This window comes from Balaenoptera musculus, chromosome 15 (genome assembly GCF_009873245.2).
Source record: "Balaenoptera musculus isolate JJ_BM4_2016_0621 chromosome 15, mBalMus1.pri.v3, whole genome shotgun sequence".
NCBI lineage: Eukaryota > Metazoa > Chordata > Mammalia > Artiodactyla > Balaenopteridae > Balaenoptera > Balaenoptera musculus.
Window position 1 is genome coordinate 49,763,740 of NC_045799.1, and position 27,827 is coordinate 49,791,566.

Sequence of the window (27,827 nt, forward strand, 5' to 3'; positions counted from 1 at the left end):
CTCCTTTGCTGGGCACTTTTTCTCGCGTGAGACACCCCTCCCCCCATACCCAACGTCGCTCTGGCAAGAGCTCTGAGAATGGCACTGACCGGGACTTTAGCCTGGGATTGCTGTCGAGGGGGCATGCAGAGTGGGACCAGAGGCCGCTGTCTGAATGTGGTCAGAAAAGGAGGACAACCTTGCATCTTAGGGACGGGAGATGGGAAAGTTCCACTCAGTGGGCCGGCCTCCAGACAACCCCTTTGGCATTCTGCATTACGACCACCCTTTTTTCGTAGCTGACTTTCCCATTTCACGGCCCTGAGCTTTCATTACCTGACTCACTTTTGCCTCACCTCCTAGTTTGTTGGCTGCGCATTTTCTGTGTCTCCAGGTGGAGAAGAGGTGTCTCTCAATGTGAATCCCTGACCCTCACCTGTAATGATCAGTGGTCATCTGAGGCCTCACCAACCAGGCCCCTCAGCCCTCCTTGCCCACTCGAGAGGCACCACGCTTCCTGGTGACTTCACATGGCATTCCTGGTCACGGGCCACCCTGTCATATTATAGTATAATAAGAAATAGATATTTGGTCTTCGTCCTGGTTCCTGGAATAGAACTCTTAAAACCCTGAAGATTTCGTGAGTGATGGGGTGAGAGGAGCATCTGTTATTCATAACAAGCCCCTTTCAGCCTTACCTGGATTTATACCAATGAGGTGACTCTTGGAGGATGGCCGCTGGTTGCCAGGGGAACCCTGTGATTAGGGGGTTGGAACTTTCTGCCCCACTCAGACTTCTGACTCCTGAGATGGAGAGGGGCTGGAGACACAGCTAATCTCCAATGGCCAATGATTTAATCAGCCCTGCCCTTGTAATGGAGCCTCCATACAAACCGCAAATGGAGGGGTTCAGGGAGCTTCCAGATGGTGAACTTGGAGGTGCTGGGAGGGTGGCTCCCAGGGAGGGCGTGGGGGTCCGCACCCCTTCCTCACACCTTCCCGGGGCATCTCTTCCACCTGGCTGTTCCTCAGTCATGTCCTTTATGATAAACCAGTAAATATAAGTAAAATGTTCCCCTGAGTTCTGTAAGCCATTCTGGCAAGTTATGGAACCCAAGGAGGGGATAGTGGGAACCCTGACTTACATCTGGTTGGTCAGAAGCACAGGTGACGGCCTGGACTCCTCGTTGGCGTCCGAGGAGTTGGGGGGTGGTGTTGAGGGACTGAGCCCTCAGCCCGTGGGTCTGCGCGGATGCTGGGAGTTAGAGTTAGAATCCAGTTAAATTGTCGGACACCCAGTTGGTGTCCAAAGAGAACTAGAGCATTCTCACTAGAGAACCAGTAAGAACCACCCCCCTCCCACTTTTGGTGTCAGAAGTGTTGTGAGTACAGAAAAAGAAGTTTTTCCTTTACACTCATGTCCTGTAAGAGGGAAGGAGCCTGCTTCCCCCATGTTATATGGTGCTGCTTGAGGAACTGCCCACATGCCCTGCAATGTCTTCTGTTTAACGGCACTTGACCTCAGGTTGACGTCCCCCTGCCACGTTCATCACTCTGGACGGGATGCTGTGCGAACTGACACCTGCCCTCCGCACTCACCAAGCTCAGAGCCTGGGACAGAAGCAGCTGGGTGCAGCCAAGCGGTGGCCTTTGCTGCAGTGCGTGTGTGTGTGTGAATGCATGCATGTGAGCATGTGTGAACTGCGTGAACAACTGTGAGCACACATTTTCTGTAAAGTGCCGGATGTGTGTCAGACTCTGGGAGGGTCCAAGTCCCCCAGGGGATGCTGAACATGGGACACCTGGAAGTGCCCCAGACCCGAGCCTGTGCTCAGTGGTACCTCCTGGGGTTGTGTCTCCTGCGGATTACTGTTGGAGCCGGAGAGGCCTCTCCTGCTAGTCATGCTCATCTACAGAGGGCTGTGGAGTAAGCCCCCCTAGTGCTGCCCCATGATGTCCAGAGCCAACCGCAGGGTCCAGCTTCCTTCCTGAGGTCCAGGCCCACGTGCCCACCATTCACTGAACTTCCTCCCAAGCCCTCCAGTGCTGCACCCTGGGCACTTCCCCTCCCATTCCCTCACCCTCACCCACTACCGCTTCCCTCTGTATATTAATTTTCTAGAGCTAGTATAACAGATTACCCCAAAACTTGGTGACTTAAAACAAAAATTTATTTTCTCACAGTTCTGCAGGCCAGAAGCCCAAAATAAAGATGTCAGCTCCCTCCAGTGGCCCTACAGGAAGCCCTTTCGTGATCACAGCTTCCGGCTTCTGTGTGGCTCCAGGCATTCCTGGGCTTGTGGCCACCTCACTGCAGTCTCTGCCTCTGTCTTCACATGGTCTTCTCTGTGTCTCTCTGTGTCCAAATATCCCTCTCCTTTCTCTTACAAGAACACTCATCATTGGATTTAGGGCCCATCCTAATCCAGAATGACCTTATCTCGAAATCCTTGCTTTAATTATATCTGCAAAGACCATTATTCCAAATAAGGTCATGTTCTGAGGTTCTGGGCGATGTATCTTTGGGGGGGCCACTGTTCAACTCACTGCACTTGGGTATGGGAATGGGCAATCCCTTGGGAATTCCCTGGAGGTCCAGTGGTTAGGACTCGGCATTTTCACTGCTAGGGCCCAGGTTCAGTCCCTGGTCAGGAAACTAAGATCCTGCAAGCCATGAGGCCAAAAAAAAAAAAGAAAAAGGAATGGGCAATCCCTAGAAACTCGGTGGCAGGTGTGGCAGCATCCAGCCAGAGCCTTTCCTTGGGGCCACTGATCACCCTTTATTGGCAGAAGCCCATCCTCTAGTCTGGGTTGGTGAGGGCATGGATTTCAGATCTGGAAAGTGATGGAGGACGACTGAAACTTAAACTTCTTCTCCTCTAACATGACATTTTAGTGTCATATTTAGAGCCTTTTAGAAGAGAAAAACCGTACTTGTTTTTATTATGATTAACTGGGGTCAGTGAGGTAAAGGCCTTTCCTTACTATGACACCCATTTTTTTCAGCCTGCTGGGTGAGGCCCCTGCCTCCTCTTCAACTGCCCATGACTCCAATTCCAGGATGGGTTTCCAGCCTCTCTGACAATAGGGAATGTTGCTGGCTGCAAGACGCTGTCTCTACGGGGGCTTAGCAGGCTGGCCCGCTGTCATGGACAGTGTAGTCCAGGGAAGGCCAGGCTGGCCAGGGTTCCTACCCTAACAGGAGAACCAAACTGAGATCTTGATTGCAGGCCCATCCAGACCCTGACCTCTCCCAGGCTCCCAGGCTGGGCCCTCCCCATGCCCCATGGCTCTGTCCTGGGGCCAGGGCAGGTCTCACACTTGAGTCCTGGGAGCAGTGAGGCTGGGAAGGTGCCTCAGGGGGATATCAGCCCCACCCTCCTCCCTGCCCTCCTCTGCTGCCTGCCCCCTACAACTGGGCCTTTCTCTCTCTGGCTCCCCTCTCCCTTAGCTCAGTGTCTTTTGGGGACCTCTGGGTTCTCTCACTTCTCCCCCAGGCCCAGCCTGTCCTGCACCCCCTCCTCTCCTGCCTGTCGGGACCATTCCTGTTCTGCTCCTCTTTCCTGGAGCCCTTCCAAGGGGTCTTGGACCCAACCTTTGACCTCAGACAAGGCCCGTAGGCAGGGCTGGGACATTAGAGTCTAGCAGCCTTGGCCACCATCAAGGCCAGGCCTATCTGCTCATCAACAGGTCCTGTCCTTCCCCTCTTCACGCTGGCTGGCCTGAGGGGGTGCCTGGAAGAGAGGGGGCTCTCAACTCATGTCAACCTGGGGGGAGGTACTCCCCCACCCCAGGGCCTGGCTCCTTCTGCCAAGAACATGTGCCTTCAGGACACAGGCCCGCCCAGGCCCCTCACCCTGCGGGGTCTCCCCAGCCTGAGTGAGTTAGCATTGTGCTTGAGGCCACCAGGGAGACCAGGGCAGCCAGCGCAGATGATGCAGGGCAGGAGCGTGGTGGCCTTGACACAGCTGGGGGGAGGGACGAGGGATGGGCACCTCGGGTGGAAAGGGGGGCCAGCTTGGCCAGGGGGTGTGCTCGTGCCCAGACTCCCTGGACATGCTCTTCCCTCTCAGGGTCACAGGCTTTGCTCAGCCCAGCCCCACAGAGCGGGCAGCTGGGGCCAGGGATAGGGGTCGTATCCTTTGGCCTTGGGTAGAACAAGACGCAGAGCCAAGGGGCTGTGGGGGACTTGGAAGGAAGGACAGCCCAGCTGCCCCAGGAAGCAGACTTCCCTGAAGGAGCCCCAGAAGGCCCAGTCCCCCCACCTCGACCAGCAGCCACACAGGTGCATGGGGTAGGGGGGTGGGGGGATCCTCCCGCTGGTTGCCCCCACCCCAACCCTAACCACCACCCCGCCCGCCATGTTGTACACAGTACTTGTTGTCTGGACATGATATGAGGAGAAAGACGCGCTCTAGCCCCTGACCTGGCCTCTCAGCCCTGCCTGGGTGGGAGGCTTCAGGCCCGCTCAGGTGTGGGGTGTGGGGGGAGCTGGGCTAGGTGCCCTCCAGGAACCCACTGGGCCACAGTGCTGAGGGGAAGCCCCCTTGCCCCCTGGGGCAGCGGCTCCCAGACTGAGACACACCCCAGGCTCTGGTGCTGGCCCGACTGAGCCTCCCCAAATACTTGTAGGAGCAGTGCAGGAGCCCTGAGGGACCAAGGTGGCTGCACAAGCCTCTGAGGCGGATGCCACACCCCCTGGATGACCCTGGGCAGAGTTTGGTTTTTTTGGGGGGGGGGCATTAAGGATTGAACTCAACCAAAGGGAGGATGGGTACCTCCTGCAGAATCCAAAAGGCCCTCAGGCTCACAAACCCAAGAGTTCTGTGGTTCCCCCTCCCCCAACCCAGGCTGCTGTGTGTGAGACTCTGTGATGACCCTGCCCCCAATGACAGCCTGAGGCAGCCCTAAGCAGCCTGTGAACTGTGAGGAAGGGGCATCTCTATCTAATCCTCAGGAAGGAACCCTGTGGGTAGAGCCCCCTGGGAAGGGGCTGCCTGGCAGATTAGGGCACAGCAGCCCCTCTCCTCCGGCAGGTCTGGCTCCTCCTGAGACACTATCACTGAAGTAGGTCTTGCGGCTGACCCCACTGCCTGGGGGGTTTGGAGGAGTAAGTGCTCTTTCTCCCCTGTGGGATGACATAAACTGGGTTGCTTCACCGGCCTTCTCCACCCCCAGGATGCTCCTGGATTGGTAAGCGGCCTCCTGCCTCCCTGGGGTTGGCTACCGCAGAATGTACTTTCTGTTCCTGCCCCATGGGATGAAAGGGAGATTCCCAGGGCGTCATGTCTGCCCAAACCTGGGGGCTGACCGCCTTTTCTCATCTCTGACCCCCTCAGTCCCATGACTGGGTGAACCGGCACACTGGCCCAGGCCCACCCAGGCACCTTGGAGGAAGGTCTCCGACGTGAGTGGGAATACCCTTGCTTCCAGGGTTCACACAGATCACTCCCAGCGTCTGTCAATGCCTCAGCTCCTTGGACATCACCGAGGGCCTGGGCCAGAACCTCGCCACGTCTGTGTGCCTATGGCTCCCCTAGCCTCCTGTGGCAGACGGCAGCCCAGGCCTCAGGGAACTTCCTTGACCTAGGCCTTGGGCCAGAGGGGCGGGCGCTGCTTGCGGCCGCCCAACCCCAGCCTCGGGCCCCGCTGCAGGTCCAGCCAGTTTCCCAAAGGCCCGAGCGCCACCCCTGCCGCGTGCCTCGGCGCGGGCCCTTTAAGGGCCGGGGGTGTGTGGCGGGCCCGCCCCCTCCCCGCAGCGCCGGCCGCCCGTTAAAGGGGCCGCGCCCTCGGCACCCGCCGAGTGCCAGCCGGGCGGAGGGCGCGAGATCTGGCTGCGGGCCGGCGGGCGGGGAGGGCGCGGAGGGCGCGGGCGCGCTGCGGCCCCTCCGCACCATGTACACCATCACCAAGGGACCCAGCAAGCTGGTCGCGCAGCGGCGCACAGGTGCGCAGCGGGGGCGGGCAAGGTAGGGAGGGGACGACCGGGGTTCCGCACGCGCTGCCCGCCCCCAGCGCGACGGCGGCTGACGCGCCTTCCCCGTGCCTGCAGGTCCCACGCAGCAGCAGGTGGAGAGCAGGCTCGGCGAGCTCCTGAAATGCCGGCATCTCGCGCCGCCGACCCTGCAGCCCCCACGGGCTCAGCCGCCGGGACCCTGGCCCCTGTCGAGGTGAGACGCGCGGCCGCGGCCGGAGCCCGGCCCTCCCCTCCCCCGCCGGCCGCCGCGGGGCCGCGAGGGTGACCTTGGGGAAAGGTTAGCGGAGACCGGGCCACATGCTCCGGGCGGGCGCGGAGGGGGCGGAGCACGCCGACCCCGCCCGCGCGTGCAGCTCTGGCCCCGCACCTCCGCCTCACCTAGCACCTGGCTGGGTCCGAGGGGGCTGGACCGGATGTGCGTGACACACCTCCGAGTCCTCTGGGATCCCGCGGACCCCGAGTCGGGAAAAAGCCGACCGGCTCCTGGATCTGTGGGGCTCCAGGCGGCTAAGTCAGGTGCCTGGGCCGACCTTGGGCTGCGCGAGGCCAAGGCTTGAGACGAGCTGCTGGGGACTCGCCCTAGAGGGCGGGAGCGCGGTGGCCCAGGGACGCTGGCCGCAAGTGGCCTGCCTCTGCCCGAGGCAGGAGGCTGCCAGCGCCATGCTTGCGGGGCAGGCTGGGGGAGAAGTGCACGTGGTTCCCTTCTGGCCCTGCCAGGGCCACTGCCCGCCTCTGCCCTTCACCCCAAACACCCTGGCTGGGCGCGGAGGACCCCCGCAGAGATGCTCGGGGCTTGCTGGAGTGTGGTTTTTTCCGCCTTTCTGACCAGCAGTTTTGCCATAGGAGGCTCAGTTCAACCACTTTGGCCTCCAAGTGACTGTTACCTGGAGGTCATATCCTCCATCCCCCAGGACTGAACCTTTCCACTTTTTGGCTCAGGTCCTGCTTCTGGTTTCACTTATTCTATGCATGTCTGGGCCCAGGGCTTAGTCCAGGCCCACACAGGCCTGAAGGGCTCCTCAGGCTGTGGATGGGTGGGGGCAGCAGACTCAGGGCCCCGAGGCAGCGCTGACCAGGCCCTTGGGATTTCTTCCCAAGGTTGAGGACAAACAGCTTCCAGGATTGGCTAAGAGGTTGGGGGGCTGTGTGCCTGCAACGCCACAAGCCTGCCCTTCCCCCTCAGTTACTGGGGCCCTCAGATGCCACAGGTGGGGGCAGCCTGTGAGGACCCTTCTTGGCTGAGGGCCCTTTCCAGGGGGCCTCCTGCCTAGGAAGCAGTTGGACACTTTTGAGACTGGTCCTAGTGAGGAAAATTGTTCCAGGCCGGCCACAAAAGTGCCTCCTGGGGAGAGGGGTTGAGTGGGACCCTGGGGGGCACTTCCAGGACCCAGCTGTGCTGTGACACTGCCTGTGACGTTCAGCCTTGGTCCTCACAAGCCCGCCTCCTAACTCCCAGGGGAGGGAATAAGGCATATAGGTGTGTAGCCCCGCCCCCTATCCACCCAAGCAGGGAGCCCTCCCCCCTCCCTTACCTGGAGAAACTTGTTGCTTCCTCCATGGCCCCTTTGCTGGGGAATGGGGAAGGAAATGTGCATCTGTGGCAGGATCAGGGTGCTGGGGAGAGAGATGGGAAAGACAGAGCAGAGCCCTTAAGATGTTGCGACCTGCCAGGTCCCGGGGTTCAGGGGGGTGCTGGTGCTTGGCCCCTCAGCCTGCTGCAGTCCTGTGTGGCACTGTGAGTGCAGGGGAGCGGCATGAAGGCAGAGTATGTGCTGGTCATGCCGTCCCCCCTTCCCTCTGAGGTCACTCCTTCCCTGAGCTGCCCCCTGCCAGTCTCAGGGACCTTGAAGAGTCCCCCCGCTGGGAGGCCAGAGCAGCCAGCAGGTCCTCCACACCAGGAGCCCCTGAAACTTCTGAAATCACTCCACCCAGACTTCCTGTCCACCCTCCCTCACCCAGACTTTGCCCAGGAGGAAGGAGTCTGAGCCACTGCTGCACCCTCTGTGCCTGGTGCACCACAGGTGCTCAAAGCATCTGACCTGCTAAATGTCTGGGCTCAGATTCCAGCTGGGCGCTGCCCATGGTGGTAGACAGGCCACATTAGTCTGTGCCTGTGATGAGTTCTCCCTTCCAGCGAGAGAGAATAAGATCAACTGTTGGGGAGAAGAGAAAATGGGGCCACCTGATGGTGCAGGGGAGGTGGACTGGTGGGGGAGGGGGCTTGGAAGCTGTACTGGGTTGTGGGTTTTGGGGTCAGACAGGCATAGAGTTCTGATGCTGCCACCCACTCACCACATGTAACCTTGGACAGGTTACTTCTCTCTTGAGCCCAGGTTCCTGGGCTGAAAACGGGTGGGTGGTCTACCTTGGAGGGTAGTGAAGGGGGTTAAGTAAAAGGAAGCGAGGCCTGTATCAGTAGGCACCTAGCAGGGATTCCGGTGCTGCTGTTGCCGTGGGCGGAGCTTGCCTGTGGGCGGGGCTTTCCTGCGGGCCGAGTCCCTGGGTGCTGGCACGGAGAAGGGTGGGGAAGACAGACGCCGGACTCGTCCATAGGTGCACAGGGAGCTGCGCCCTTTCCCCCAGAGGGCCTGCAGAACCGCCTTATGTAACTGCCGGCAGCGGGCGGTCAGGTGCCCGCTTGCTGGGGCCCCTTCTCAGCCCCAGCCAGGCCACCGTCTAGGTACTTGCGATTTACAGCCTTTGACTGCAATTCTTTTTTTCCTTCTTTGATGTTCAGTCTCCAAATTTTCCTAGAGTTTGCGGCCTTGCAGGGCTAAGGGTAGCAGGCGAGGGGCTGTTCCAGTTAAGGACAAATATCTACGCCCTCTGGTTGGTATAGCTCAGGCCTGGGAGGAGCCCTGCCCCTCCACATTCTATGTGGCCACCCGACCCTGCCAGCCTAGAGCTGGTGGGACCGGTGCCCCTCAAGACGCTCCTCTTTATTTTAGTGCCCCTCTCAACTGAGGAGGAAACCCCAGCGGCGGTGGGGCACCTGAGCCCAGGATGGCGAGCAGGCCGGCGGGACCGCGAGTGCCTGGCGGAGTGGCACGTGCAGCCCAGGACTCCCGGCTCCCACCTCCTGCTGTAGGTGTGGGCCCCGCACTCTCCACGGCCCTGTCCCGGGCTTCATGTGCACAGGGCTGGGCCAGCTGCCACTGGCCAGGGCAGCCCACCAATGCCCTGGGCCCGGCTGGCCGGGATTGGCCCAGTGGCCACCTGGACATCGAATGCCCATCAGGCCGAGCTCCAGCACCCAGGGCCATCTCCTCACTCAGCATTCCTGCCCCCGTGGGCAAGAGCATAGCCCCTCGTCTGAGGCCTGCAGGGGTGGGCCAGGGTTGCAGTCACACCCTCCCTACTCAGGATGGCCCACTCAGCACTTGGTGCTGTCTAGCCAGACCATGAGCTGTCCCTGGGGGCCTCGGGCAGCTGGGAGAGGGAAGGGCAAAGGCCGGCAGCTCTTGTTTGGGTCCTTCATCCCACACTGGGGGGCATCGTGAGATGGAGAGACTTCTGTGGGGGAGAAAGTGGCCAAGAACTGCGCCTAGTGGGTGGGGTTGGGCCAAGCGACCTTTACTCAGGTCAAAACCTGGGCTGATGGAGGCCTGGCTGGTCCAGGGGAGGTGGGTGGCTGGTGGCAGTAGGGGTGCCTGAGACCCTTGGAGGGCCGCCTATGTGCCTTGAGCATGGAGCTCTGCAGGGGATCTGGGGACACAGAGAGGCCCCACTCCACCCCCGCAGTCTTAGGCCTGGCTCAGGGTGGGGGGCTGCAGTTGTGAGCTGAGCTGCTGGGGGCGCAGGCCTGCACGAGAAAGGCCTTGGCCACTGGCAGCAGCACACAGCCTTCCTGTGGTTCAGGGAAGTGCCCAGGCTGGGCCTGGCCCAGGGGTGGTGAGGGTGGCCTGAGGCTGCTCCGGGAGCTCTGCCAGGTAACACCTGGGCTCAGAACGGTTGCTGACCATCTCCTCCCCCTTCCTGCAGTCCAGGGCCGAGGCTCGTGTTCAATCGGGTGAATGGCCGGCGGCCACCTGCCACATCCCCATCCCTCAAGGGAACCCAGGAGACCTACACACTGGCCCACGAGGAGAACGTCCGATTTGTGTCCGAAGGTAGTGCTGAGGCCCAAGGGTGTGACCTGGGCCATGGGTCCTTTTCCCACTGTAACCTCACTCGAAGTTGCCAGAGGCCTGGGCTCTTCCTGGGTTCTCTGCCTGTTTCTCCTGTGACCATCCAGCAGGCTGCCCACTCCCAGTTCTGGCCTGGGGTCCAGGGTAGCCACCAGGCCCTGGGGTGGGAGACACGGTGCCAGGGGCCTGGCTCAGCCTGACCATCCTCTCCCCACAGCCTGGCAGCAAGTGGAGCAGCAGCTGGGTGGTGGCCCAGCCGGTGAGAGCGGGCCGAGGCCAGTGCAATACGTGGAGAGGACCCCCAACCCCCGGCTGCAGAGTGAGCCCTCCCCCGCCCTCAGGGTGTCCCCTCCACCTCCTCCAACCCTGATCTGGCTCAGCCAGGTTCTAGCCCCAGGGGGTTGGGAAGAGGACTGGAGCCTGACCCAATTCTTCCCAGCGTCTGCTACAACTGGGGTCTGGGTGAGGGGCTTGTGGTCAGCTCGAGGTGGGAGATGCTGGTCAGCCTGGGAGGAGCATCATTGCCCAGGCTTCTGCTCCCCCGCAGACTTCGTACCCATCGACCTGGACGAGTGGTGGGCACAGCAGTTCCTGGCCAGGATCACCAACTGCTCCTAGTCGCAGCTTTGGAAGGAATGCTGCCCGTGCAGGGCCTGGCCCTGCCCCACGCTGGACCCTCTGCCAGGAGAGGACCACGGCGCCCTGTCCAACCCCTGCGGTGGGCTGTGCTTCACCCTGGGCCTGGCTAGGAGCCGGCCACACCTGAAGTGCCAGAATTTGGACTTTTGCTCCCGCTGACCCCTTGGCCCAGCTGTTCCAGGCTGCCAGAGGCCAGGGGTTGAAACTGACCTCAGTCCTGCTCACTGTGCCCGGGGACCAGCCTGTGGGGCTGGCAGGGAGGAGCTCCAGGCTAATAAAGTTGAGAAACTGCCCTTTGGAAAGGTCTTTACTTGGGGGCAGTGGGGGGTGGATGCGGGAGGGGGCGCTTCTGTCCCAGCACCAGGCCCAGCCCAACCTTCCATTGTAGCCTCATCTCCTCACAGATGAAGCTTTGTCTAAATCTGGTCCCCCCGCCCCGGCCTCTTGCCCAGCTGCCTTCCTGTGTCCTGGGCCAGGTCATTTTGCATAGAAGTCTGTAAACGCCACCCTGCCTCACCTGACACCCCCCCACCCCCACCCCGCCCTGTAGTCATTGGCAGGTGTCTGAACCTGGCCTCAAGACCAGAAATGTTACATAAGTGGCCCTGAGATGGCGCCCCAGCCACCCAGAATTGCGCTCAGGTCTCAGGACGCCTGGTGCTGTCTCTGAATCCTCCAGGTCTGGTGGGGAACCCTCGGCGTCCTGTAGGACATTGCTTTACCTGTGGGGCCAGGTGACCTTGCCTGCGTCTGACACACGTGCCTCCACAGGGCTAGGTAGCAACAGGGTAGGTGGGGACAGCTCCTGCCAAGTGCAGCTCACAATTTCTGGGCTGCGTCTCATTCCCTATACAAAGATGACTCCCAGACGGAGTCAGGAACCTCCCCGGATCCCACAGCTGGTGGCGCTAGAGTACCCCCAGGGGGTCCCGGCTTGGGAGTGGCCGCAGAGGCCTGGGGGCGGAGGCTCCTTATGCCCCGGGGCACGACAGCAGAGAAGAGTAAGTGGTCGGGCAAGGTTTTTGGGGCGCCCCGAGAAACAGCCGGTGAGGTGGGAGTCCAGACCCCCAGCGCGGTCACTCACCAGTCCCCGCCCCGTCGCGCGGTCACGTGTCAGGCCCCGACCCTGAAGCGCGATCACGTGCCCTGCCGCCGTGACGGCGGAAGTGGCGCCGTTGCCAGGCGGCCGTTGCTAGGCGCGCACTGCGTGCCCTGCGTGGGGCGCGGCGGCCGAGGCGGGAAGCGCGAGCGGCGGCGCCATGGCCCGAGGTAGCGGCGCGCGGCGGGAGGGCCGGGGGCTGGGGGCCCGGGGACGGGTGCCGGGGTCTGGGGCCCGAGATGCGGCGCCGCCGCGGACGGGTTGGTGTTGAGACTCGCCCGGAGCCCAGTCCGCGCGCTGCGCTGGCTGTCACAGCTGGGGAGCTAGCAGACCCTGCCACGGCCCCCTCCCTAGACTCGCGGTGGGTCTGGCACCTCACGCCCCCGTGTCCCCCAGTGTGGCAGCAGCCGTTCCTCAACGTCTTCAGACACTTCAAGGTGGACGAGTGGAAGCGGTCCTCTAAGGAGGGCGACGTGGCCGTCGTGACGGTAAGTGGGCCGGGGCGCCTGGCAGCAGGAGCGGCGGCCTCTTCTCTGTCTCCTGGGCCGCTTTGCTGCAGCGCTCCTGGCGCTCCGTGGGGCTGAGCGGGACACCACGCCTCCCGTGTCTCTCTGCAGGACAAGACCCTCAAGTGCACCGTGTATCGCGTGCGGGGCCCTGTCTCTGCTGGCAATTACATCCAGCTCCCCAAAACCGGCACCCAGTCCCTGGGGCTGACCGGACGCTACCTGTACGTGCTCTTTCGGCCCTTGCCCGCCAAGCATTTCGTCATTCACCTGGACCTGTGTACCGAGGTTACAAGCTGGAGAGCGGGAGCTGCCGGTGGGGGCCTTGCACTCCTGTTGCAGTCTCCTCTCCACGGCCATGCTGTATACCTACAGGACAGCCAGGTCATCCGAGTGTCATTCTCCAACTTCTTCAAGGAGTTCAAGTCCACAGCCACATGGCTTCAGTTCCCTTTCATCTGTGAGACTGGGACACCCAGGAAAGGTAACATGTAGATGAGGTGTGAACGGGGCACAGATGGTCTTGGAGAGGCAGCCAGCCAGAAGGCTCAGGGGGGAGGCAGGCCAGGGACAGCCTGGGTGGAGGGGCACGTGGCTGTGGCCACGAGAGTGGGGACAGGCCGAGGACAGAGAGTGCTGTGGGCCGGTTGGTGAGGGGGTAGGCTCTGACCTTTGCTCCTGTCCTGCACACCTGGCAGGTGTGGGTTCCCCTGGTGCCCGCTGGACCTGCCTGCAGCTCGACCTACACGACATTCTCTTGGTCTACCTGAACCGACGCTACAGTCAGCTCAAGAGCATCAGGCTATGTGCTAGCCTGCTGGTCAGGAACCTCTACACCAGTGACCTGTGCTTCGATCCTGGTGAGGGCTAAAGGTGTGCTTAGCCTGCAGCCCACCTGCTCTAACTCCCTGTGTGCTGGCCTCCACACCCTCCCTGGCACTTGGTGAAAATGCCCATGCTGTACCATCTTTGAGCCTCCCAGCTCCCAAGGCAGCCGCTGGGGGAGGTGGTGGCTGGGCTGGTGGCCAGGCAGTACCCTGCTGGCTGGCACCTGGTGTTGTCTTGTCTGGGCTGGGAGAGGGAGCTGGGTGGGCTTCCCTGGACTTTGCTCTTCGTAGCTGTCACTGTCGCTGAAGCCCGGCGTGCAAAACTGCCCATCACCCCCATACCTCGAGAAATGGCATTCCCGGTACCGAAAGGGGAGAGCTGGCACGACCACTATGTCCACGTCCGGTGAGCGCTCTGCCTATCCTGAGGGCGGCCGGGTGGAGGGAGGGCAGCCGGGTGGAGGGACGGCAGGGCCGCCCCTGGAAGCTGACTGTCTTTCCACCCCGCCGAGGTTTCCAAGCGACAGCTCAAAAACATCCTCCGAGGCAGTTCAGAAGAGCTGTTCCCCTTCTGAGGCAGGTGGGCCTGTGGGGCCAGCGGTGACCCAGGTTCAGGCCTGAAGGGCCCATGGAGCTCGGCGGGAGAGGGGGGCCTGATGCTGCATCTGGGGAGGTGAATGCAGCAGCGTGATGCCTGCAAGGGTGAGGGGAGGCTGTCTCGAGGCCCCAGACCCAGTGTGGGAGGTTCCAATTAGGGTGCCTGGTGGCTTAAAGCTTTCCAACTGGGAAGGGGTGCCGGGGCCCACAGTAGGGTGGGCTGCAGCTGTTGTTGTGGCTTCCCTCCTGCAGAGTGGGCAAGGCCAGGGCCCACTGCTGCCCCCTGCCCCGTGCCTTGTGGCCATGTCCTCACAGGCTCATCTGCACTCTGCTCAGTGGGTTCTTCTCAATTGCAGTCTTAGCGGGGCCTGTGCCGCGGCTTCTCCCTCACCCAGCGGCCTTCAGCAAGCTTGTTCAGGACAGCCTGGCCCTCACGGTCCAGAAGCATGGCCCCACAGCCGTGAGTGCCCTGTGCCCTTGGAGATGGGGCTGAGGGTGGTGGCCACAGGGTGCTAACAGGCACTTGTCCTCCCGAAGTCCCGCCAGGCCCCCTCTGTGCCCAGGCCCCTTCCAGAAGTCAGCGTGTCTTGTGAGCGCTCCGAGGTCTGTAGTGTGGGTGGCCCCAGTGGCCGTAGCCAGGAGCCCTTGGCCTGGGTGAAGGCCACTGACAAGCACGTGGTCAGTGACAGCCTTCACGTGTCTGCGCGTCAGACGACTGTGGAGCCCACGGCCCCAGAGGATGCATCCCCACAAGAGGTGAGTGCTTTTCCCAAGGAAGGTGGGGCTGGACTGTGCCACCGAGGGGGGTGGGATGTGGACGAGGTGTGGGTGGAGGGCTGCTGGGTCTCTGCCCACTGGGAACATGCGTGGGGCAGATGGTCCCTTCCCATCTAGTCTCCTGGCAGAAAGCAGAACCAACAGGAGGCAGCTTTGGGCAAGGATCGTTTTCAACAAAGAGTAAGGAGGGGGGCTGGTGCCCTGACCCCAGCCCAAGTGGTTTGGGGGGGTGGCGCTCAGGCTCCAGGCAGGCGCAGGACTGGGGTACCTGGAGGGTCTAGCAATGTGATTGGAATCCTGGTTTCCTGCCAGCAGCTGGCAGAAGGCACTAGAACCAGGTGGCTTTCTTGGGAGGCAGGCACCAGCTTTGGGTGGGGTAGCCCTGGTGGGACAGGAGCCTCGCCACTTTGGGGTCTCACTGTGAGTCTGCCTGTTTCAGAGCTTCCTCCCGGATCCGGTCCTGAGGCTCAAGGGGGTCATCGGCTTTGGGGGTCACAGCACCAAATGGGTGAGGGATTCTCTGTTCTTGCTGGGTCGTGCAAGTGTCAGATACACAGAGGGGACAGTGGGCACACCCCGTGTTTCCCTGAGGTGGCTGTGTGGACAGCTGAGCTCCCCCAGGCGTCGGGTCCCTTCACCGCTGCGGACGCCCAGCCCTGCCCGCATCCTCACACGCTCGGTGCTTCCTTGACGTGATGACATCCTGTCGCAGGCATCCCTTTGTGTCGTGAACACCAGCCGGGTCGGTGCTGGTCCAATCGCTCAAGCTTCCAGAGACCTGAGAGCCCTTGCTCACCCTTTAAAGCTTTGATGCGTGTCATCCAGCCAAGTGGGGCCGGGTATGGGCGAGACTTGTGGGACCCTGCAGGGACAGCAGCAGGAGAGGAGGCTATGTGCTCGCCAGGCCTTCCTAGACACGAACTCTGAGTCTTTGTGGGCTCTCTGGCCTTTTGTCACCTGAATCCCAAAGTTTCTTGTGTTGCAGACAGGGCTTAGAGGAAGCCCTGCCCATGCACACGTGCACCCGAGCTCTTTCTGTTCTTTTGGCGCATGCATCCCATTGACTCCTGTGCGTGGGGCTCAGGGGAGTGCTGGGGTGGGGGGACGAAGCCGACCAGCCTGTGACCTCAGCCTCCGGCCCCTGTGCACAGGCCCTGTGGACCCGGGATGGGGCCGCCGTCGTATACCCTTGCCATGCGGTCATCGTCGTCCTGTGTGTCAGCACCCGGGAGCAGCGTCTCTTCCTTGGCCACACAGACAAGGTGGGCACCCTGGCCCAGGGGTGGCTTGTTCTGCAGGCACACACCCTCCCTCACCCTGCTGCCCCCCAGGTCTCTGCCCTGGCGCTGGACGGGAACGGTTCCCTGCTGGCCTCAGCCCAGGCACGGCCCCACAGCATGCTGCGTCTCTGGGACTTCCAGACTGGGGAGTGCCTGTCCCTGTTCCAGAGCCCAGTCCACACCGTCTGCTCCCTCAGGTGGGTGCAGGGTCTCCGAGGCGGGTGGGGGTTGCGCCTGCAACACTGACCTCCACCTCTCTGTCCGCAGCTTCTCTGACAGCGGGGAGGTGCTGTGTGGTGTCGGCAAGGACCGCCACGGGCGGATGGTAAGCGGGCCAGGCCGGGGAGGTGGGGCAGCCCATCCTGGGGTGCAGGCAGGCAGCAAGGGTCCCCCGCAGGCCTCCCCCAGCCTCGCCGGGCACCCCTGCGCCATACTTGCCACAGAGTGTCTGCTTCACTCCCTCGTGGATGGAGCTGACCTTTGATTGACTGGCCTCACCCTCTTCAGTGGCAAGTCCCCCACGCCTGAGCTGGGCGTGTTTAACATGCCAGCATCTCTGAAGTTGGGTGTTTCACCCGGGGCCTCTTCTCCACTCGTGGTTGTGTCTTCTGCTCCTTTCTGCACACACATGTCTGTGGAAGCCCCGGGTGGGCACATGTAGGTTCCTCTGGGCCGCAGGGGCCAACTTCCCCACCCCCTGCAGCCCAACGCGCCTGCTTCTGTGGGAGAGGCCAGGCGGGCGCTGGGTGCTCAGCGCCGACTTATTGCAGACGGTGGTGGTGTGGGGCACGGCCCAGGTGGGGCGAGGCGGAGAGGCTGTCATCCTCACGAAGGTGCACAGCGACGTTGACATCCAGGCATTCGAGGTGGCCTTTTTCGATGAAACCAGGTGATTGGCCGCCCGCCTGCCCACCCTCCATGCTGGGACCAGCGAGTTGTGAGCTGGCCCGTCCTCCCTAGCTCACCTCCTACCCCTCGCAGGATGGCATCGTGCGGGCGGGGCAGCGTGCGGCTGTGGCGACTGCGAGGTGGGGGACTGCGCTCCTGCCCCGTGGACCTGGGGGAGCACCACGCGCTGGAGTTCACTGACCTGGCCTTCAGGCAGGCCCAGGACGGCCACACACTGTGAGCCCCACCCTCCCTCCCCTCATGGCCAGGGCCCGCCCATTCCCTGCCCCGCCCCTCGGCCCCTCCGCCTTCACCTGTTACCTCTGCCTTTCTGGGCAGCTACGTCTGCAGCCGCAGCGGCCACATCCTGGAGATTGACCACCAGAGCATGGCTGTGCGGCGCGCTCGCCGCCTCCTGCCCACACAGACCCCCGGTGGCCCCCTTCCACAGAAGCAGGCCTTCAGTTCAGGTAGGTGGGCCCTGCTGTGTTGGGAGGAGTGGCCCTGACGCTTTGGGCTGACCATGCCTCCCCCCACCCAGGCCCCGGCATCGCCATCAGCAGCCTCAGCGTCTCCCAGGCCAAGTGTGCCGTGGGCTCTGAGGACGGCTACCTGCGCCTCTGGCCCCTGGACTTCTCCTCTGTGCTCTTGGAGGCAGGTGGGGCCTCGACATCACCTTGCCACCAGGGTTGCCACAGGAGGGCAGTCATGGGGCTCCAAGGGGCTGTGTCCTGAGCTGGGGTCCACCGTCGCTGAGCCCAGGAGTGGGTGGTCACAGGGGAGGTGCCTGTTGTAGCTCACAGGGAGATGGGGCTCCAGGCAGCAGGGAAGCGCATTTCTCAGTGTCCTGGGCAGGGGTGCTGGGCACGGGCACTGCATGGATATGGTCAGCCTGTCCCAGTTGGCCAAGGTGCCGGGCCCACCCCACTACAGGCCTGGGTGGTCACCGACCCACCCTGCCCGCAGAGCACGAGGGCCCCATTAGCTCCGTCCGCGTCAGCCCTGACGGCCTGTGTGTGCTGTCCACCACCTCCTCGGGCCACCTGGGTTTCCTGGACATCCTGTCCCGGGAGTACAGCGTGCTGGTGCGCTCCCACGCCGCCCCGGTGCTGGCCCTTGCCACTGAGTGCAGCCGGGGACAGCTGGCCACTGTGTCCCAGGACCACACTGTCCGCATCTGGGACCTAGCGACACTGCAGCAGGTGGGGTGTGGCCGGAGGGAAGCCAGCCAGGAGGGAGGGACTGGAGGGCCGCAGGCCTCACTGAGGCCCGGTGGGTGGGGCCCTGGGTCCTTCTGCCTGTGTTTGGGGCCTGAAGGTTCAAGGCACTTGGAGAGAGACTGGCTCTCGGGCCTTGTGGCCAGCTGGTTGCCCCAGCCTTTCCGCCCTCACACGGCCCCGTCCTCCAGCTGTACGACTTCGCGTCTCCGGAGGAGGCCCCGTGTGCTGTTGCCTTCCACCCTACCCAGCCCACCTTCTTCTGTGGCTTCAGCAGCGGGGCCGTCCGCTCCTTCAGCCTGGAGGCCACCGAGGTCCTAGTGGAGCACAGGTGGGTGGCCAGCCGGCCCTGGCCCCACAGACGATCGAGGTGGAAGCTCCAGTGGTTTGTAGGTTCCCTGGGGAGTGTGGGAGACCGAGCAGTTCAGGGGAGGGCTGTCTACAGGAAGCCCCGCCGTCTGCTGCCCCTCGGGGATTCCACAGGAGGTCTGGGACAGTGCAGCCCAGGGGCAAGGCAGCGGCGTCTCGTGTGTGCAGGTGTCACCGTGGAGCCATCACCGGCCTGGCCGCCAGCCCCGACGGCAGCCTCCTGTTCAGCTCCTGCTCTCGGGGCTCCCTGGCCCAGTACCATAGCGGCGCACCCCGGTGCCGCATCCTTCGTGTGGCAGGTCAGGCCCCCAGGCCCAACCCCAGCCCTGCTCTGGCCTCCCAGCCATCCCCTGGTCAGGTCCCTGCGGGGGTGGGGGTACGTGGCGCCCCCGACCGTGGTACTGCGTTCCACAGTCGCACTACTGAGACCCCCAGAGCCAGGTGTGGTTTTAGGACTCACCAGCTTCCCGAGATTGAAGGTCAGTGAGAGTCTGTGCCCACCCTTCCCCAAGAGGAAGTGAGTACCTGAAGCCTGAGCACCAGGCCAGCAGGGGGGTCGGCCCCCTCTCATGGCCACTGTAACTCGGGCCAGCCAGATGGTCACTTGGTGGTCACTCTGGGAGAGCCCCCAGCTTTCCTGGCAGTCCGTGGTGCCCACTGGTGTCTTGGTGCCCTCACATCCAGGCCCCATGGGCTGGCTGCTGTGGGATCTGCCCAGCCCAGGCTGGTGTTTTCCGCACCAGTAGGTCTCTGACCAGTGTCTGTTCTGGTGCGCCCCCCCCACCCCGACCCAGCTGACTGCCTGTCCCCATGTGCCGGCAGCTAACGTGGTGTGCCAGGAGGCCTGCCCGAACCCCAGTGCCCTGGTGGTCAGTGGGGACAGCCGCCTGCTGGCCTTTGTGGGTCCCTCCAAGTACACGGTGACCGTCATGGACACAACCTCACTGGATGAGGTGGGTCAACTGGAACCCTCCCTGTGTGCAGTGAGGGCAGAGCCACGCCAGTCTGGCCCTCAGACCCCGTGGGCACCCTGACCCTGGTGGCTGCGTGTTTCCCTGGGTGGGAGGCCATGCTCATTTCAGAAAGGACCTGGGCCCTGCGCCCCTCATGGCACAGAGGACATGTGAGCTGTGGGCAGCCTGCCGGATGGGTGCCCAAGGCTGCCCACGGCCCGGGCCCAGCTCTTGGGGCTCGAGCTCTGGCTGGAGGTCATGGTGAGGACACGTGCTGCTCTCCCTCAGCTGCTGAGGGTTGACATCAGCACTCTGGACCTGGCTGGCAGCCGCCTGGACTCAGCTGTGGCCGTCTGCTTTGGCCCCGCACCCCCTGGCCACTTGCTGGTGTCCACGTCCTCTAACATGGTTGCAGTGCTAGATGCCACGTCGGGCCGCTTGGTCCGGGAGGTGAGCCCAAGACTGCGGCTGGCGGCCTGGCCTCCCCCGCCTTCCTGGCTCCGGCCTTGGTGCCTGCAGTGCCCAGAGGAGGGGAGGCCCTGGGCCGCTTGCTGCTCCCTAGAGGTTGTGTTCTGTGAGAAGGGGGCTCCCCCAACTGGTGGTCCTGTGTGCTCCGACCTTTTCCCTCAGTGAGCACCCTCTCTCACAGCTGTCCTGTGTCCCCCCTGCGGCCTGCTCTGTCCTAGCTCTCAGCGGGGATGGCCGTTTTCTGCTCACGGCCGCCAACCGGGCCATCAAGGTGTGGAACTACTCAGCACAGGCCGGCCCTGGCTGCCAGGTGTGTGCCCTGGGCGGGTGCACAGCGGATAGGAAGGAGGGTGGACGACAGTCCCCGAGGTTCCCCCGTGCCTGCTGGGGCCTGACACTGCACGAGGTCCTCTTGGTCAGTCTGCAGTCTGGTGGCCAGGTGTCTCCAGCTGTGCCTCAGTGGTCTCTACATGCCACACTGCTGCCCTCAGGTGTACATCGGCCACTCAGAGCCTGTGCGGGCTGTGGCTTTCACCCCCGACCAGCAGCAACTCCTTAGTGTGGGAGACGCCATCTTTCTCTGGGACGTTCTGGCCCCCTCTGAGAAGTCCCCTCCAGGAAGGCAAGTTCCTGCCCTCGACATGCATCTGCCAGGCCTCCCTCTGCACCCCTCCGCCCCACCCAACCATCTCTCTTGTCACCTCTGCAGTGTCCAAGGCTCTCCCGGGGCCCCCCCAACCTGCGAAGCTGGTGAGTGGTCCCACCACACTGGCAGACTCCATGGTGATGTCTGGTGCTGGCACTGTAAATGCTGTGGGTGCACAGCGCTGTTCTTTTCCTGGGAGTCCCAATGCAGAGCTGGTTGGGGGTGAGGGGCTGGGCATGCCTCCTGCTCTGCCCTCCCCGGACCCTGAGCTCAGCCGAGCTCCTTCCGTCCTCAGGCCTGGGTACAAGACAACTGGAGGACATGGTGTCTGGGGCCAATGGCTTTCCCCGGCAGCAGGTGCCCATGCCATCCCAGGCGTCCCCACCCTGGCTGGACATCTGTGCCAGGCCCCCCAAGGACCATGATGGTGAGGGCAGGGGTCCTGGGAGGGCCTGGAGGGGATGTGCGTCTGGCTCCCATCCTGACATGCTTTGCTGCTCCTGGCCTGGGGGAGGGGCAAGGGCATGGGGGCACTCTGCTCCCTCGTCTCACTGTCTCCCTACTCTCCTCAGGCGCTTTCTCCATGTCAGATGAGAGCCGTGGCCCTGAGGGTCTCTGCCAGGCCTCAGGCCCACCTGTGCTGGTGCAGAAGGAGGCTGGCAGGGCTGGTGATGGGGCCTGGGGGGCCACGGGGGGCCCCTGGGACCTTGGCAGGCCTCCCCACCCCCGTGATTGGCCCAGTAAGCAGGGGAGGGGCAGCAGGGTGGGGCAGGGTCACTCATAACTGGACCAGGGCCCAGGTGCATGTACCACGTGGACTCCAGGTGGCCTAAGGACAGACCCGGCTGCCCCTGGCAGACAAGGGATGGTCACCTACAGGGCAAATGGAGAGCCCAAGGCCCCTGTTGGGCCAGGTGGGTGATGGGACGTGGCTCATCTGTGCCCTTTGAACCCAAGCATCTGACCAGCCAGGGCAGGGTGACTGCAAGGAGGGTCACTGTGTGGTCCCTGGGGGTTCACAGCCTCATTCCCTTCCCTGACAGGTGCCTGCAGCACTGGAAGAGCCAGGGCTCAGCCCCCCACTCGCCCAGACTCCTATCGGCATTTCACAACTCGCTACAAGGCCTCCCTGCTGGCCAAGGTTGGCCGGGTGGGGCGTCCTCATAGCCCCTGCCACCAATGGATATCCTGGAAGCCCAGGGGTCTGGGCGGCATGGCCCTGTGGTGTCTGGGGGTACTCCTGCTCCCCGGTAGACACAGGCTCCCTGGGGTTTCCCTGGGGCAGCTCCCAGAGCTGACAGCAGCCCAGGCCTTGGTGGCAGTCGGCCCACGGGTCACCCCTCCACGCTGAGCCCCATGCTCTCACCGGGCTGGTTAAGGTTCTCACTGTCACACGATGACTGGACCCAGGCGTGTCCTGCTGAGCCCACTCACTCGCTTCACTCCATGGTCCTGGCTCCCCTTCATCTCCCCCCCAGCAGGCGCCTCCTCGTCTTCTCCTCCTGCCTCCCTGTCTGCGTGCTGCATGCCAGGCTCCCAGCCCCGCTGGCCACCGCGTGCAGACTTTGGTGCCCACGTTCCTGCCGTTTGCCTCCTCCCGGGAGCATGCATCTCCCAAGGCTCAGTCCCACGCCCGGCCTGATGGGCAGAGCTTGAGGTTGGGGGACTGGGCTGGGGGGGCCGGCGCCAGCGTCCTGGGTCCACTTCCTCACAGGGCCTCTCCTTCCCTGCTGTTGGCGATGAGCAGCTGCACCTGAAGGCCGTCATGGGTTACAACGGGAACGGGCGCGCCAACCTGGTCTGGAGGCCGGACACAGGTGGGGGCCACGGCCCAGACGCTGCAGGGCGGGCTCAGTTCTGTCCACCCCTAGGCCAGGCCCCAGGGAGGGGCCCGCAGGTGGTTTGGGCTGCAGGGCGGGTGTGTCCTCCTGGTGGCACTTCCTGCTGTGAGCAGGAGTTCTCCTTGGGGTGGGGTTGGGGGGTGTGGGCACGAGTGCCTGGGGCTGTGGGGCTGATGGGGCGGGCGCTTCCTCCCTGCCCACAGGCTTCTTCGCCTACACGTGTGGTCGCCTGGTGGTGGTGGAGGACCTGCACTCTGGTGTCCAGCAGCACTGGCTTGGCCACCCTGAGGAGATCTCCACGCTGGCCCTCAGCCATGATGCCCAGGTGCCTGTCCTGCAGCCCGCCTTGAATGCCCAGGGCCGAGGTGTGCCTCGGAGCTTGGCTCCTCGAACTGCGTGCGGCTGGCTCTCGCTTCCAGAGCAGCCCTTTACCCAGAGCGGGAACGGGCCCGTGGACTGCACCCTTCCTGCTGACCACCCACCTGCCTGCCCGCCAGGTGCTGGCCTCTGCCTCAGGCCGAAGCAGCACTGTCTCCCGCTGCCAGATCCGTGTCTGGGATGTGCCGGGGGGCTCCTGTCGGCAGCTCCTTTCTCACCACGACACTGCTGTCCAGGCCCTGGCTTTCTCGCCAGATGACAGGCTCCTCGTCACGCTGGGTCAGCAGGACGGGGGCGGAGGAAAGTGGTCTCCGGACTCCCCTGCCTGTCCTGGGAACCCTGGGCAGCTGACGTGGTCACTGTGCATCTCCCCCAGGGGACTATGGCGACCGCACCCTGGCTCTGTGGAGCACGGCCACCTACGAGCTTGTGTCCTCCACGTGCCTCCCGGAGCCAGTACACGGCGTGGCCTTCAACCCCTGGGACGCCGGCGAGCTTGCCTGCGTGGGCCAGGGTGCCGTCACCCTGTGGCTCCTGCAGCAGCATGGGGGCGACGTCAGCCTCCAGGTGCCAGGGTTCAGAGGAGGTTTCAGAGGATGGGGTCTGGCTGGGCCCCAGGGCATCGCTGACCCACACTGCACTCATGTTCCTCCAGGTCCACCGAGAGCCCATCCCTGAGGAGGTGGGGGGGTGCGAGCTGACCTCGCTTTGCTACGGGACCACACCCCTGCTCTACTGTGGCTCCAATGCTGGCCAGGTGTGTGTTTGGGACATGTGTGCCGGCCGCTGCTTCTTGGCCTGGGACGCGGACGACGGTGAGATCGGTGGGTGTCTGACGGAGCCCCTGTGGCCCTTGACAGCTTGGGGCTCGGTTCTCCCTGGGAGTCCCAGTGCTGGGGCGGTGGACACCATCTTGAGTCCCAGGCATCTGGGGACGTGGCTCACGGCATCTCCTGTCCCCCAGGAGTGCTGCTGTGCTCGGGCGCGCGTCTGGTCAGTGGCAGCAACACCAGGCGGCTGCGCCTGTGGGCCGTGGGGGCCGTGCCGGAGCTGCGGCGCAAGGGCTCCGGGGTCAGGTGAGCATCCACAGTGTGTCTGGGAGCCGGCACTCTGTTGCCAGCTGGGCCCATCCCCCAGGGGACATGCTCGGGCAAGGCCAGGGCCTGTGGGCCAAAGCACCTGGCTCCCTCGGCTCTCGCTGCTGCCGCCCCTTTGACCCCCTGCCCCTCCAGGTCTAGCTCTGTGTTTATGGAGCGTGAGCTGACACTTGACGGGGCCGTCGTGAGTGCAGTCTTCCCCGAAAGCATGGACATGGGTGTGGTGGGCACCACGGCGGGCACGCTCTGGTATGTCAGCTGGGCTGAGGGCACCAGCACCCGCCTCATCAGCGGCCACCGGAGCAAGGTGAGGCCGCTGGGCCACCGGCTTGCTGCCGAGGATGTCTGAGGGGATCCCAGCCCGGCACGGGCCGGGCAGCTGCCGCGCGCTCCCTCCGTCCCCGCCCCCAGGGTGCTCCCAGCCCAAGCGCAGCTGCGAGCGTCCAGGTGTTCCCAGGACCAGCTGTACCCCTGGAACCACGCGCCCCTCCGCGTGGGCATGGGGTCCATGCCGTGTCTGCGTGCAGCAGCTCCAGGCCCTGTGGCCTTCTTGACCCTTCCTCTTTCCCGCCACTTTATTCTCTTGTAATTTACGTGTTGAAGAAAACTGCTCATCCACCCTGGAGTCTTCCACCACCGTTGTTGGACATGCTTCCCTGGGGTCCGAGGGGTCTGGAAGCCGGGCCAGGGTCTAGTCAGGGCCAGCCAGTCCCAACGTCACTTCCTTCTGGTAGCACTGTGTCTCCCACCAGTGATGCCCTTGTCTGGCGGCAGGAGTTGCAGGTGGCAGTAGTCAGATCCCTCGTTCCTTCAGGAGGGAAGTGGCCTCGAGAGCTCTCAGATTTTCCGGGGCTGGGACAGGGCACAGGTAGATGAGTCTCTCCCTCGTGGACCAAGTTCCCCAGCAGCAGCCAATGTGTTACTTTCTGAGAGCTATTAGGGGCTGGTGGGTGGAAACATGGGTCTGGCTTCCCCACCGTCACTTTCTCTTGATGCTCATGGAGTCCTGGCCTTGGCTGGTGGCAGGGTCTTCAAGTTGGCTCCTGAGTCTTTTTTAAAAAAATTCTACGTTCATTTGTTCAGGCGTAACAGTAGCCAACAAAGAAACTCTTGTGTGAGGTAGTGAGGGTTATGTGTTTCCTTTTTCTTTGGTAATGGCTTTATGTTGAGGTATAATCTGTGGGCCACACACCCATGTCACGTCAATGGTTTTTGAAACATTTGCAGAACTGTACAACCATCACCGCAGTCACTTTCATCCCAGAAGGAAACCCCCCACCCATTAAGCACTCACCGCCCAGCCCCTGGCAGGCGCTCACCGACTCTGTCTCTGTCGGTTTGCCTGTTCTGGATGGTCCCTGTGAACAGAAACACACTCTGTGGTGCTTTCTATCTGCTTCTCTCACTGAGCATCGTGTTTTCAAAGTCCATCCGAGTTGTAGCGAGTGTCAGTGCTTCACTCCTATTTACTGCTAAATACGCTTCTGTGGTACAGATAGGATGAGTTTATCCACCCACCAGGGCATGAGCTTGAGGGTGCTGAGTTCTTGACCTGAGCTGGTGGTCCCCCCTCTTCTGTGGACCACAGGTGCTCCAGCCTCTCCCTCTGCAACTCCGCCCAAGACCGGACTTGGCTGTTCTAGAGCCTGTGGCCCCTCCAGTGGGAAATGGGCTTAGAGGTCACGGTCTGAGGCCCAGAGGGGCCCATCACGTCTCAGCCAAACAGACCTAAATTATTATTTTTCTAAGATAAAATGCATCAGGAATTTATACTTATGCTTGAAATTCACATTCAGGACTCGGCTATTTTTTTTACCTCTTTGGTGCACGGCCTGTCTCCTTTTTTTTACACCAGAGATCCTGACTCTGTGTAATCACACAACTGCTTTCTCCCTCGATACACATGACACACACACACACACACACACAACAATCTCAGCCCCACCCCCCCTGCTGTGATGAGGCCCAGGAGTGGCCCCCTGGGAGGCCATGGGCCTCAGGTAGGGTGGTGCCTCCTCACAGGTGAACGAGGTGGTCTTCAGCCCCAGCGAGTCCCACTGTGCCACGTGCAGTGACGATGGGAGCGTGAGGGTGTGGAGCGTGGCCAGCATGGAGCTGCTGATCCAGTTCCAGGTGCTCAGCCAGGTACTCGGGGGGGCACCTGGGGCTGGGGTGCACGCCCGGGGCTCCGGCAGCCTCATCCTCCCTCCAGCCTTGGTGTCTGTCTGTGGCCTTGGGCCCGGGCCCCCTCCCCCCTCCCCAGGGGAGTTCTGATGTTTTCCCACCGTGGGTCCCCAGAGCTGCCTCTGCCTGTCTTGGAGCCCCCCATCCTGCGAACGCCCAGAACAGCAGCGGGTGGCAGCGGGCTACAGTGACGGCACGCTGCGGCTCTTCAGCATCCCCCGCATAGCGATGGAGCTCAAGATGCATCCCCACTCGGCTGCACTGACGGCCATCGCCTTCTCTGCTGACGGTGAGGCCAGGCTCATGGTGACAGCACGGCTTCTGCCTGGCCCAGGTCACACCTTTGGGCTGAGGGCTAGGGGCTCACAAGTAACAGCGTGGTCTCTGCCTCGCCCAGGTCAGACCATCCTCTCCGGAGACAAGGATGGGCTCGTGGCTGTGAGTCGCCCTCGCACGGGGATGACCTTCCGTGTGCTGAGTGACCATCGGGGAGCCCCGATCTGCACCATCCAGAGCACGAGAAGAGAGGTGAAGTAGCCTCGTGAACCTGCAGGGCCCGGCCTGAGCCGAGGGTGCTGGCAGGGAAGGGGATGGGAGAGCAGGGCAGGCAGCACCCACCAGCCTTTATGCCCCCAGTATGGAGACTTCGGGGCAGAGGGTGTGGACCTGTGGCTGGCTGCCAGCGGGGACCAGCAGGTCAGCGTTTGGGCCTCCAACTGGCTGCAGGACCGCTGTGAGCTCGTGGACTGGCTAAGCTTCCCAGCGCCCGCCCTTATGGAGGTAAGAGTCCCGGTGGCCCTGTGGGCGGGGTGCCCCCCACCCTGCCACAATGTGCTGTGCCCTCCATAGGTTCCCAGCTGCCTGCCACCCTCCCTCGCCGCCTTCTGCCCCTGGGATGAGGCGCTGCTGGTGTGTGCGGGCCTCGGTGTGCACCATGAGGTGGTCTTCTACAGCCTCCGCCAGAAGCAGGCACGTGCACCCCTCCATGTGGTTCTGAGGGACCCAGGGCTGGGGAGGGGCAGGTCTCGGGGCCACGGGAACCCCTGCCCAGTGCCTCACGCTTGCTGTCTGCAGGTGATGGAGAAGATCCCACTGCCTTTCTTTGCTGTGTCCATGAGCCTGTCCCCTGGGGCCCACCTTATGGCCATTGGCTTCTCTGGTGAGTGCTGGTGTCTTGAGTGGGGCCCAGTGGGTACACCTGTGCCCCCACACTGAGCCGTACCCCTCATCCCTGAAAGTGGGGTGAGGACACCTGCTCCAGGGGAGTCTTAGATAGGGTCAGGAAATGAGGGGGGGGTGGGGTGCCAGGTTCCCCCAATGAGGCACTGGTCCCAGCTGGAGACAGAGCCAGGGTGGTTTGGAGGAACCCTGGGTCCTGGAACTATACAGACACAGGCACAGGGCCCATGGCACCCTACCTGCCCCAGCCCACCCTATGCTGTCCCCTGGCAGAGCGTGTGCTGAGGCTGGTGGACTGTGCATCGGGGGCCGTGCAGGACTTTGCTGGCCATGATGACTCGGTGCAGCTGTGCAGGTTTGCCCCGTCTGCTCGGCTGCTCTTCACGGTGGCCCACAGTGAGATACTGGTGTGGGAAGTCACAGGCCACTGACCCCCAGTGGGGAGTGCGGGGTCAGGTGTTGCCCTGCTGGTCAGCCGGGCACCTGGCCTGGGCAGAGGCTTGGCTGAGAAGCTGGGTTGGCCAGGGGCCTTGTGCTGGGCCAGGATGGCTGGGTGGGCTTCACGCCTCCACACCCGGCTGCCCAGGAGTGTGTGCAAATCATCAAGACCTTGAACATGTATGAAGTGCTTATTGCCTCTTTTCCTTTGGGCTTTTGTTTCTACCTTGTACAGTTCAAATAAATGTGGGTGTTGCATTGAGGCATTGTCTCCTGGTCACTCCAGGCTGCCTGAGCTCAGTTTCTGCCCAACCTCCAGACCTCCTGCTCCCTGCCAGGGATCCTGACCCCTGCAAGAGCC

The 27,827-nt window shown here is 62.9% G+C and overlaps 2 protein-coding genes and 1 long non-coding RNA gene across 6 annotated transcripts; all 3 read left to right on the forward strand.

Moving 5' to 3' along the window:
* The first annotated feature begins 2,723 nt into the window (after nucleotides 1–2,723).
* On the forward strand, nucleotides 2,724–5,434 carry LOC118881931. The gene is made up of 3 exons (XR_005016632.1): nucleotides 2,724–4,264; nucleotides 5,016–5,172; nucleotides 5,319–5,434. It is a non-coding gene; the product is annotated as an uncharacterized LOC118881931 (long non-coding RNA).
* Nucleotides 5,435–5,720: 286 nt separating this feature from the next.
* On the forward strand, nucleotides 5,721–11,015 carry MCRIP2 (MAPK regulated corepressor interacting protein 2). 3 transcript variants are annotated; one of them, XR_005016631.1, is made up of 6 exons: nucleotides 5,782–5,926; nucleotides 6,032–6,149; nucleotides 8,905–9,040; nucleotides 9,938–10,065; nucleotides 10,301–10,402; nucleotides 10,631–11,015. XR_005016631.1 is itself a non-coding variant. In XM_036827307.1 (5 exons), the coding sequence occupies exons 1-5, from the start codon at nucleotides 5,875–5,877 to the stop codon at nucleotides 10,699–10,701; spliced, it is 471 nt and encodes a 156-aa protein (XP_036683202.1). In that variant the 5' UTR covers nucleotides 5,721–5,874; the 3' UTR covers nucleotides 10,702–11,015. The 3 variants fall into 3 exon arrangements, 2 of the variants coding, with proteins under 2 accessions (XP_036683202.1, XP_036683201.1); XM_036827307.1 differs by lacking the exon at nucleotides 8,905–9,040 and having other exon boundaries at nucleotides 5,721–5,926; XM_036827306.1 differs by lacking the exons at nucleotides 5,782–5,926; nucleotides 6,032–6,149 and adding an exon at nucleotides 6,340–6,472.
* Nucleotides 11,016–12,054: 1,039 nt separating this feature from the next.
* WDR90 (WD repeat domain 90) lies at nucleotides 12,055–27,729 on the forward strand. 2 transcript variants are annotated; one of them, XM_036825538.1, is made up of 43 exons: nucleotides 12,055–12,309; nucleotides 12,439–12,615; nucleotides 12,703–12,811; nucleotides 13,026–13,187; nucleotides 13,446–13,560; nucleotides 13,667–13,734; nucleotides 14,108–14,211; nucleotides 14,289–14,507; nucleotides 14,646–14,708; nucleotides 14,968–15,036; nucleotides 15,680–15,790; nucleotides 15,860–16,005; nucleotides 16,076–16,133; nucleotides 16,579–16,697; nucleotides 16,790–16,933; nucleotides 17,036–17,166; nucleotides 17,238–17,354; nucleotides 17,630–17,898; nucleotides 18,105–18,244; nucleotides 18,397–18,581; nucleotides 19,105–19,235; nucleotides 19,524–19,685; nucleotides 19,885–20,013; nucleotides 20,195–20,325; nucleotides 20,413–20,453; nucleotides 20,645–20,776; nucleotides 20,922–21,089; nucleotides 21,174–21,263; nucleotides 21,393–21,490; nucleotides 22,064–22,166; nucleotides 22,394–22,515; nucleotides 22,688–22,847; nucleotides 22,945–23,135; nucleotides 23,224–23,392; nucleotides 23,533–23,644; nucleotides 23,801–23,972; nucleotides 25,688–25,810; nucleotides 25,964–26,138; nucleotides 26,247–26,377; nucleotides 26,486–26,629; nucleotides 26,699–26,818; nucleotides 26,924–27,008; nucleotides 27,302–27,729. In XM_036825538.1, the coding sequence occupies exons 1-43, from the start codon at nucleotides 12,061–12,063 to the stop codon at nucleotides 27,457–27,459; spliced, it is 5,802 nt and encodes a 1,933-aa protein (XP_036681433.1). In that variant the 5' UTR covers nucleotides 12,055–12,060; the 3' UTR covers nucleotides 27,460–27,729. The 2 variants fall into 2 exon arrangements, with proteins under 2 accessions (XP_036681433.1, XP_036681434.1); XM_036825539.1 differs by having other exon boundaries at nucleotides 17,663–17,898; nucleotides 18,451–18,581.
* Nucleotides 27,730–27,827: the final 98 nt, after the last annotated feature.

Coding starts and splice junctions, on each gene's coding strand:
- MCRIP2 (XM_036827306.1), top strand. CDS start 6,370: ATGTGCGTGACACACCTCCGAGTCCTCTGGGATCCCGCGGACCCCGAG. Junction 10,066..10,300: donor CGTCCGATTTGTGTCCGAAG/GTAGTGCTGAGG, acceptor CTCTCCCCACAG/CCTGGCAGCAAGTGGAGCAG. Junction 10,403..10,630: donor CCCCAACCCCCGGCTGCAGA/GTGAGCCCTCCC, acceptor GCTCCCCCGCAG/ACTTCGTACCCATCGACCTG.
- WDR90 (XM_036825538.1), top strand. CDS start 12,061: ATGCGGCGCCGCCGCGGACGGGTTGGTGTTGAGACTCGCCCGGAGCCC. Junction 16,934..17,035: donor GCCCAGGACGGCCACACACT/GTGAGCCCCACC, acceptor CTTTCTGGGCAG/CTACGTCTGCAGCCGCAGCG. Junction 26,819..26,923: donor ACAGCCTCCGCCAGAAGCAG/GCACGTGCACCC, acceptor TGCTGTCTGCAG/GTGATGGAGAAGATCCCACT.